The sequence below is a fragment of the Otolemur garnettii genome, unplaced genomic scaffold (assembly GCF_000181295.1).
Source record: "Otolemur garnettii isolate 467f Iridium unplaced genomic scaffold, OtoGar3 scaffold00187, whole genome shotgun sequence".
Lineage (NCBI taxonomy): Eukaryota > Metazoa > Chordata > Mammalia > Primates > Galagidae > Otolemur > Otolemur garnettii.
In genome coordinates this window covers 2,260,629-2,271,494 of record NW_003852582.1, presented here as the reverse complement: position 1 = coordinate 2,271,494, position 10,866 = coordinate 2,260,629, and the positions used below count along the sequence as shown (strand labels likewise).

At 39.8% G+C, this 10,866-nt stretch overlaps 1 protein-coding gene across 2 annotated transcripts in view; it reads left to right on the top strand.

Moving 5' to 3' along the window:
• SLC25A12 (solute carrier family 25 member 12) overlaps positions 1 to 10,866 on the top strand; it is a 91,681-nt gene that overhangs the window by 23,183 nt on the left and 57,632 nt on the right. The window contains exon 4 of one of the 2 annotated variants that reach the window (XM_003800869.2): positions 8,389 to 8,504. The exons of the other annotated variant lie outside the window; for it this stretch is intronic. Coding sequence (XP_003800917.1) covers positions 8,389 to 8,504 — 116 coding nt within the window. The remainder of the gene's footprint in view (positions 1 to 8,388; positions 8,505 to 10,866) is intronic. 2 annotated transcript variants of the gene reach the window in all.

Genomic DNA, 10,866 nt, shown 5'->3' with positions numbered 1-10,866 from the left:
TCATTGTTGTTTGGCGGGACTAGGCTGGATTCGAAGCTGCCACCTTAGGTGTATGTGGCTGGCACCTTAGCCACTTGAGCCACAGGCGCCGAGTGAGAACTTTTTCATTATCTGGTCCTGAGACACCATACCCATTCTTCAGTGACTCCCCATTCTCTTTCCCTCCCCGCAACCAGTCCCTGGTAATCACTATTCAACCTTTCCTCTCTCCTGTTTTAGGTACCTCCAGAAAATGGAATCATGGTCGTTTAGCATCCGTCTGTCTTATTTCACTTAGCATAATGTTTTCAAGGCATATCTATTGTTGTAGCATGTGTCAGAATTTCATTCCTTTTCAAGGCTGAATAATATGCTCAGTTGACATATTTTTAAGTCTTTGAGCAGATCATTTAACTTCTTTGGATCCTCTAAGTATCCTTCTGGCTCTAAAGTGGCATGAGTCTATGATTTGTCTTTTTGAGCTTGCTAAAAGATAAAATGTAGATATTTGGTAAATTCTATAGACTTTATATTTTAAGCAAAGGGCTACTTTGTTGCTTTTTTTTTTTGCTGAGGTCAGGTTTGAACCCGCCTGGCATATGGGGCTGGCACTGTACTCCCTGAGCCACAGGCATTGCCCAGCAAAGGGCTACTTTGTTCCTGTGCAACAAGGGTCTCTAATCTACAGGGGCAGAGTGGTCTGTAGATAACATGAGTCCTAATGAGTTGCCTTTGTGAAGGAGGCAGCTTCTGCTACTTGTTGGCGCTACTTGGGACCAGAAACCTAGTATTGCCTGAGTTTGCAGCTTATCAAAAGAAACCAGAAGAAAACTGGGTATTTATATAAATCTTATGATTTTCTAATGTTGCCAACTAATGCATTAAAAAATACTTTGCATGTCAAAGAAAACATGTATGTGGCCCAAATTCATTCTGCCAGCTGACAGTTTATGACCTTTCCAGTTAAGGAAAACGTCTTTGACCTCTTCTCATAAGTACACATAGTTTTACTACTGAGCATAACACTTAACATGTGTTTTAAAGCTATATATTTAGTTATTTCAGGTTAGTTTTTTTTTTTTTAAAGACAAGAGTCTCACTCTGGCACTCTGACTAGAATGCCTTGGCATTATAGCTAACAGCAGCCTCAACTTCTGGGGCGTAAATGATCCTTTCAGTTTTTTGTATTCTTAGTAGAGACAGAAGTCTTGCTATTGCTCAGGCTGGTGTTAAACTCCTGAGCTCAAGCAATCCACCACCCACCTTGGCCTCCCAGAGTGATAGGATTACAGGTGTGAACCACTGTGGCCAGGTTAGTTGTATTTTAAATGTCTAATTCCTGAGATTGTTTTAGAAGAAAAAAGAGATGTTAGGGTTAGTTTTTAAAAAAAATCTATACTTGGCTCGGCGCCTATAGCTCAACCGGCTAAGGCGCCAGCCATGTACACCTAAGGCGGCAGGTTCAAATCCCCAGCCCGGACCCGCCAAACAACGACGGCTGCAACCGAAAAATAGCCGGGCGTTGTGGCGGGCGCTTGTGGTCGCAGCTACTTAGGAGGCGGAGGCAAGAGACTCACTTGAGCCCAGGAGTTGGAGGTTGCTGTGAGCTGTAATGCCATGGCACTCTACCCAGGGGGACAGCTTGAGGCTCTGTCTCAAAAAAAAAAAAAAAAAAATCTATACTCAGCCTACCTGTTTTTAAGTTTAAGTTTTTTTAGACAGAGCCTTACTCTGTTGCCCTCTGTCGAGTGCTATAGCATTATAGCTCACTGCAACCTCAAGCTCTTGAGCTCAAGTGATTCTCTTGCCTTGGCCACTTGAGTAGCTGGGACTACAGGTGCCCACCATAACACCTTGCTATTTTTTTTTTTTTTTTTTTTTTTTGAGATAGAGTCTGTCTTTGTCACTCTTCGTAGAGTGCTATGGCATCACTGCTCATAGCAACCTCAAACTCTTGGGGGTGAAAGTGAACTGTCTTGCCTCAGCCTCCCTGGTAGCTGGGACTACAGGCACCCACCGCAACATATAACTATTTTTTAGAGATGAGGTCTCACTCTTGCTCAGGCTATCCACCTGCCTCAGCCTCCCAGAGTGCTAGGATTACAGGTGACACCTGGCTATATTTAGAGATGGAGGGACACCTGGCTATATTTAGAGATGGGGGTTTTGCTTTTGCACAGGCTGAACTCTTGAGCTCAAGCAGTCCACCTGCCTCAGCCTCCCGGAGAGCTGTGAGCCACCATGCTCAGCCATAATTTTTATTTGTAAAATTACTCTTATAATCAGAGGAAATAATGCTGATGATTATAAAAAATTTAAACATTTCAGAAATATGTAGAAATGAAGTTCTTCTTTAACTTCTGCCTTATATTACTACTGTTTTTGTGTTATGTATTCTCATACTTCCAAATGATACCATATCATTGATCTTTAGTTTCATTCAGAGCTTAAAACAATATACTGGGTGGCCATAAAGTTCATATGCAATTTAAAATTGCACACAAGCTTTATAGCCATCATGTATCACTCACTGTTTTTGAGGAGTGTGTGGATGGTTAGAATGTTACAGGCAACATGTTGTAACTTCATTTGTTTTTGCTTCTCTAAAATTTGTGTAATGATAACAATACTTTCTAGTTTTACTGTATCTTTTAGTGATACACCAATGCATAAGGCATATTATGAACGTGGCCTGATAAACAATTTTTATTGCTGGAATCCTCCCAGCAATAAAACTCAAACTCCTTAATTTCATCAAGGATTCTTTAGCATGGGCCTAGAGAGGGCATCTTCAGTGCCTTGAAGCTTGTCCTTCAGTAAAGGGCAAAGGCATAGTATAAATCATTGCTTTGGATATATGTAACTTTTATAATTTAAATCTCTTTCAAAGTGTATTGAGTAATAGAAAATGCAAATTTGAATGTAAGATATGTTTTAGGTGAATAGAGACATGAAATGAAATGTATACTGTAAGGTCATTTTCCTAATTCTGTATCAGGAAATGTCTCTCTACAAAATCTAAAATTGATTTTGTTCAAGATCAATTCATATATTCTAAAATTGAGTTTGTTCAAGAATATTTATGAATTCCTACTGTGAATCAAGTCAGTGCTCTGTGACAAGCCTGTCTTCTTGGAATAGGAAATTCTTGGGAATTAGACTTTAAACAATGAGTTGCAAAATTATTTTAATAATACTTGTGCAGAGGACACGGAAACTGTACAGTGTGCTGCTTACTAGAATGTGTGATGGGGGGAGTAAAGTCACTTGGAGGCTCTGAGATGATTCTCTTAAGGAAATGATATTTGAGCTGAACTGTGTAAGAATTGGATGCAAATTAAATGAGCAAAAGCTTGGAGGAGGTAAGTTCTTTTCAGGAAGAATGAGTTGCTGAGTTATGGCCTTGAGTGGAAGGAGCATGGATTGCTCTAGGACAATGGTTCTCAACCTTCCTAGTGCCACGGCCCACAGGTTGAGAACCACTGCTCTAGTTGCTGAGGGAGTAGGCTGAAATGCAGAGAACAAGGGACAAGTAAGCAGCAGTCAGATCATGTGGGCCTACAAACTGCATTAAGAGTTGGATCTGGGCAGCATCTGTGGCTCAAAGGAGTAGGGCGCCAGCCCCATATGCTGGAGGTGATGGGTTCAAACCCCAGGCCCAGCCAAAAACTGCAAAAATAAAATAAAATAAATAATAATATAAAAAGATGGCCTTTAAAAAAAAAAAAGAGTTGGGTCTATTCCTTTATATAGGGTGATTGTAAATGTGTTATCCAAACCAGGCCAAATGAGAGAAGAAGGGGGTGCTACTAATAATTAAGTAGGACATCTGGTCTCTACCTTGGATGACCACTGGATAGGTAAGGAGTCTTAAAAAGAAAAGTGACAGGATCACATTGGCATTTAAACAGATCCCTCTGGTGACAATTTGAAGAACAGACAGGAGGAGAGCTAGAAATATTCCCACACCTTTAGAAGACTGTGGCCTGCTACAGTTATTGAGAATGGGTGTGGCTATGTTCGGAGCACATTTTGGGAGACTGTGAGTTTTCATATATTTATATAGAGATACTAGTTTAAGAATTGGCTGTTTTTCATGGATTTCTTTCATCTTCAGTGTGGTGTTTTTCCTAAGAAACTAATCTTTCCTTAATTGTTCAATGTTCATTACTCTGTATATTTCAAATGTGTTGATTGACACGGAGATCTTATTTTATCTTTCTCTGTGTGTGTGTGTGTGTGTGTGTGTGTGTGTGTGTGTCTAGACAGGGTTTTCTTATGTTGCCCAGGCTGGTCTCGAGCTTCTGACCTCAAGTGATCTTCCTGCCTCAGCCTTATGAGTAGCTGGGACCACACCCAGCTAATTATTATTATTATTATTTTGCAGTTTTTGGCAAGGGCCAGAATTGAACCCGCTACCTCAGACATATGCGGCTGGCACCCTACTCCTTTGAGCCACAGGCGCCCCCCTAATTATTTTTTCTTTTGAGATAGTCTTTCTATTGCCCAGGCTGGATAGAGTACAGTGGTGTCACCCTAGCTCACGACAACCTCAGACTCCTGGGTTCAAGCGGTCCTCTGTAAGTAGCTGGGACTACAGGCATGTAGTAACACCCCCAGTGAATGTTTCTATTTTTGATAAGAGACAAAGTCTTACTCAGGCTAAATCTCCTGGGCTCCTGAGCTCCTGGGGCTCAAGCTGGACAACCTTGATTGCTTTTCTTTCTTTTTTTTTTTTAATTTCAGGTTAATTTGAACATGCAAACAACCAGGTCACAATTGTTTTTTTTTTGGCCAGGGCCGGATTTGAACCTAACACCTCTGGTATGTGGGACTGGCACCCTACTCCTTGAGCCATAGGTGCCGCCCCAGGTCACAATTTTTGAATTTATTAAGTGGAGTTCCTCTTGTAGTTTTGTCCCACACCCAAAAGGTGTGCCATATACCTCTATCTTGTGCCCTTTAAGGGGAGCATACCAAGCCCCCCTTCTCTTTCTCTCTTTCCTCCCTTGTTCCCCCTCCCCCCAACTTAAATAGAATTAAGTTTTTCTCCTGTGTGAGCAAGTGTTAGATCACCTACTAGCTTCGTAAGAAAATTGAGTACACTAGATACATGCTTTTCCATTCTTGTGATACTTTACTAAGAAGAATGTGTTTCAATTCCGTCCAGGTTAATACAAAAGATGTAAAATCACCATCTTTTCTTATAGCTGAACAGTACTCCATGGTATATATACCACAGCTTGTTAATCTATTCCCGAGTTGATGGGCATTTAGGTTGTTTTCACATCTTGGCAATTGTAAATTGTGATAAACATTCTAGTGCAAATGCCTTTATGATAAAATGATTTTTTTTTTTCTGGGTAGATGCCTAGTAATGGGATTGCAGGATCAAATGGAAGGTCTACTTTTAGTTCCATATTTCTTTCCACTGAGGCTGTATTAGTTTGCAGTCCCACCAACATTGTAAAAGTGTCCCTCTCTCTGGGTGGTGCCTGTGGCTCAAAAGAGTAGGGTGCTGTCCCCATATGCTGGAGGTGGCGGGTTCAAACCCAGCCCTGGCCAAAAACTGCAAAAGAAAAAAAAAGCGTTCCTTTCTCTTGCTAGCATCTGCAATTCTGGGACTTTGTAATATAGGCTGTTCTCATTGGGGTTAAGTGATATCTCAGGGAGGTTTTGATTTGCATTTCTCTGATGATTAGGGATGATGAGTAGTTTTTCATGTTAGCCATTCGTCTGTCTTCCTCAGAGAAAGTTCTGTTTATGTCTTGCCCAGTGATAGTTGAGATTGTTTGCTCTTTTTTTGTTGATTTAAGTTCTCTATAGATCCTAGTTATCAAGCCTTTTCAAATTCGTAACATGCAAATATCTTTTTTCCATTCTGAAGGTTGTCTGTTTGCTTTAATTGTTGTGTCCTTAGCTGTGCAAAAGCTTTTCAGTTTGATACCAGAGGCATCACTCTGCCAGACTTTAAAAGATTATATTACAAGTCCACAGTGATCGAAACAGAATGGTATTGGCACAAAAATAGAGATATAGACACGTAAAACCAGATGGAAAACCAAGAGATGAAACTAGTCTCTTATAGCGATCTCATCTTTGATAAACAAAAGTTATACTGGGGAAAAGAACCTTTATTCAATAAATGGTGCTAGGAGAACTGGCTAACCACATGTAAAAGACTGAAATTAGGCCCTCACCTTTCACCACTTACAAAAATTGACTCAAGATTGATAAAAGATTTAAATCTAAGACACGAAACAATAAAAATCCTAGAAGAAAGTGTGGGAAAAACTGTTGAGGAGGTCAGCCTGGGGCAAGATTTTTATGAAGACGGTTTCAGTGAAAATTGAAGCGACAACAAATGGAACTTAATTAAACTAAGAACCTTGATTTTGAAAGACCTGGGCCTTCCAGAGTGCTAGGATTACAGGTGCGAGCCACTGTGCCTGGCCCTGGCTAACTTTTTTATATTTTGTAGTATCTCAGTCTTACTGTGTTACCCAGACTGGTCTCAAACTCCTGGGGTCAAGTAATTCTCCCACTTTGGCCTTCCAAAGTGTTGGGATTCCAGGTGTGAGCCACCACACCCAGCCGATACAAGGATTTTCTATAGGATATTTTTCATAAAATTTCAGTTTGAGGAAGAAAAAATAGACTGATCGTATGCACATGTGTGTGCATATAAAACAGATTTTTATAGTCCCTTATGGAATCTTTGTAGCAAGCTTGCTATAATAGATGACTTTAAACTAGCATATGCCAGCTCTAATGGGTCATTTTAGGCAATTTCTGTGTGCTTTGGCCCCTAGGTTAATTTCACAACATTAAGCATGCTAGGACAGGGTCTCACTATGTTCCCAAAGGCTGGAGTGCAGTGACTATTCACAGGCATGATCATGGCACACTGTAGCCTTGAACTCAAGGGTTCAATCTGTCTTCTTGCCTCAGCCTCCTGAGTAGCTGAGTCTACAGGTGTGAACCATCGTGCACGGCTCTCCTCCTTTTTGTTTTAAATTTTCCTTTAAAAATTTTTATTCTTGGCATGTAACACTATGCCAGTAGAGTAGAGACTTACAAAAGAGTAGCATATATAATACAGAAAAAATGTTAGCAAATTCAATATACTTATCACTAACTTTCAATAATTAAAATAATTAGGGAATTTGCTTTATTTTTACTTCTGTCTGTTCCTCTATCTTCTAGATTATTTTGAAGCAAATTCCAGATAACATTTCATCTACAAACATCTCAGGATGTATCCCTAAAATATAAGAACTCTTAACAATAGCAAAGACAAAACCAAAAAAACTCTTAAAAACATTAACATTAATTTCTTAATATCATCAAGTTTTTGTGTTTATAGCAGCATTTTCATTTCCCTGATTGCCTTATAAATTAGAAAAAATTTTTTCTCACTATGTTTAAATTGGAAATTGTTATATCTCTTAGGTCTTTTGAAATCAAGGTTCTCCTCTTTTTTTTTTTTTTTTTTGAGACAGAGTCTCACTATATTGCCCTTGGTAGAATCCCATGGGGTCTCGGCTCATAGTAACCTCTAACTCTTAGACTCAAGCAGTTCTCTTGCCTCAGCCTCCCAAGTAGCTGGGACTACAGGTGCTGGCAATTTTTTTGTTATTGTTGTCATTGTTGTTTAGCAGGCCCTGGCCGGGTTTGAATCCACCAGCCCCAGTGCATGTTGCTAGTGTCCTAACCACTGAGCTACGGGTCCCGAGCCTTGGGGTTCCCCTCTTCTTTAAAAAAAATTTTTTTTTTTTTTGCAGCTACAGAATATTTATCTGTATTTAAGTAGTTTCTTAAGCCTACATTCTGTGGTGGGAGGGGTGAGCATGTTCCTTTGTCCATTGTATTTTCTGTAAACTGGTGACTAGGTGTAGATTAGTGGTTCTCAACAGGAGAACTTTGCTTTCCATGCATTTGGAAATGTCTGGAGACATTTTTGCTTGTCACAATTGGAATATGCTATTGGTATCTAGTGAGCTGAGTCTAGGAATGCTGCTAAACATGCCTCAATGCACAAGAGACCCTTACAACAAAGAATTTTCCAAGTTAAAAATGTGAACAGCGCTAAGGTTAAGAAACTCTGGTGTAGAGACTTGATCTGTTTCAGGTTTAATTATTTTTGGTCTAATCCTCTTTTTGTGATGTTAGAGGCTATTGATTATTGCCCAGGTCCATCAATTTGTTAAGAGTAAAGGCTTACAAAAGGGTAACATTCTAATGTATCCTTCCTCTCTCCCTTCCTTCCTCTTCTGGAATACCTTTATAAAAAGAAACTTTCCTTCATCAATTATTTGGTTACCTTGAGCTACGGTTCATACGGTAAAGGCAGATTAAATGCCTGAAGCTTTCCCTTACCAGCCAATAACATTTTGTATTTCATTCTAGGTTGATCTCCTATCAAGAGTTTTTGGCATTTGAATCTGTTTTATGTGCTCCAGATTCCATGTTCATAGTGGCTTTCCAACTGTTTGACAAGAGTGGAAATGGAGAGGTGACATTTGGTAAGGGAAAAAGAAGATTATAAGTGATAAGTAAAGTTAGTGATGCTGGCCCAGTGTTTAATTGCTAAATCTAGTAACTGAATACAGAGTGCTGTTTATTTAGGGCCTAATCAAGAAGTGAAGTATTGATTTCCTAAAAGGATTTACACATATAAAAGTGCCTTTATTTTCTTCAAAGTATTAGACTATTGCCAAAGATTAAGGAATCTAGGAGTGCTATTGTTTCAGCTCACTGTGGCACTGAAACTTCACATTCCTACAATAGGTGGTGCAAAATTTTCTTGTTCTGGGCTAGTGTGGGCAAAATTATGAAATAGATCATGAACAATATAAACCAGTCTTCTTATTGTTATTATTATTATGAGTTTTAATTATTTTTGAGATGAGGTTTTACTATATTGCCCAGGTTAGTCTTGAACTCCTAGGCTCAAATGATCCTTCTACCTCAGCTTCCCAAATAGGTGGGAATACAGACATGTGGCATTACCTCTGGCTAATCTCATTCTGGATAGGGAGGTCAGGACTTCTCCAGCACATGTTTGCAAAATTGCTATGATGTCATTTGAATACTAAAAAAATGGAAACAAAGGAAGAAATTAAGATAAGGTTAGTGTTTCTGACCCCATTTTAGATTTTTGATTCGAGGAAACAAGGCTAGACTATTACAGTTGCCATCTGAGTTGGCTGTAGAAATTGATTTAAATCCTCTGCTAGACACATGATCTAACACATTATTCATGTCTCACAAAGGTAGAAGCTAGAATTTTTATTTGTAACTGAGTATTAATTTTGAAAGATGCTTATTTATAGAAATTAGTTTATGTTTAGTAAAAGTGCTGGTTAATTTTCCTGCAGCAGTATTTTCAATAAAAACAATGTGCTTTTTTTTCAATGACCTTAAGGCCCCCAACCTTTTTAATTTTTGAAATTAAATTTTTTGGTTTTTTTTAGAGACAAGCATCTCAGTTTGTTGCCCTCAGTAGAGTGCTGTGGCAGTGTCACACAGCTCACAGCAACCTCCAACTAAACTACTGGGCTTAGGTGATTCTCTTGCCTCAGCCTTTCGAGTAGCTGGGACTACAGGCACCCGCCACAATGCCTGGCTATTTTTTTGTAGCAGTTTGGCTGGGGCCAGGTTCAAACCTACTAACCTTGGTATATGAGGCCGGTGCCTTACTCACTGAGCCACAGGTGCTGCCCCTGAAATAAATTTTTATTGTGATAAAAAGCACATAACATAAAATTTACCATTGTAACCATTTTTGTTTTGTTTTGTTTTGTTTTTAGAGACAGAATCTCACTTTATTGCCTTTGATAGAGTGCTGTGGCATCACAGCTCACAGCAAACTCCAACTCCTGGGCTTAGGTGATTCTCTTGCCTCAGCCTCCAAAGGAGCTGGGACTACAGGTGCCTGCCACGACACCTGGCTATTTTTTTGTTGCAGTTTGGCTAGGGCTGGGTTTGAACCTCTCACCCTTGGTATATGGGGCTGGCATCCTACCCACTGAGCCACGGGCCGGCGCTGCCCCCATCCTAACCATTTTAAACATACAGTTTAGCAGTGTTAGGTTTTTTCACATTGCTGTGAAACAGATATTCAGAACATTTTCCTCTTGCAGAACTGAACTTGAACCCCTTTTATGGTATGAGTTGTCACAAATATTTGTAGGAAAACCTTTGAAAATCAGGCTTTCCCTGAGTCACAATGCTGAATATTCTCCATAGTGCTTAAATTATAAAACAGATGTTCTTTAGTTGAGGAAGGAAGAAGGAAGAAGTTTCACTGCAGTGGGAAGAATAGTGAGCAGGAACAAATAAATGAGAAGGACCAGTGCCTTGGTGGGCACATTTTTTAATTGATTGTTTCCTTCCTTCTCTCCGTTGACTGAATTATCTTCTATATGAGAAGGCTTTCCTAAATATAAAAAATTACTATGCAGAGCTCTTTAGATTTCTGCATATATCTTGCCATTCTCACTGCTTTGGACCAAGCTTTGGCCATTTTGTCTTCTGAGGAGTGATTTTCCTCAGAACACCTACATTCTGTAGTTTAAAGCACAAAGCCTCTATCATTTCATTATTCAGCATTAAACATGTACTACTAATAATGGTGTATTTTCTATTTTCTTTCTTTTTTTTTTTTTTTTTTGAGACGGAGCCTCAAGCTATCCCCCTGGGTAGAGTGCCATGGCATCACAATCACAGCAACCTCCAACTCCTAGGCTCAAGAGAGTCTCCTGCCTCAGCCTCCCGAGTAGCTGGGACCACAGGCGCCCGCCACAATGCCTGGCCATTTTTTGGTTGCAGCCATCATTGTTGTTTGGCAGGCCCGGGCTGGGGATTTGAACCCGCCACCTTAGG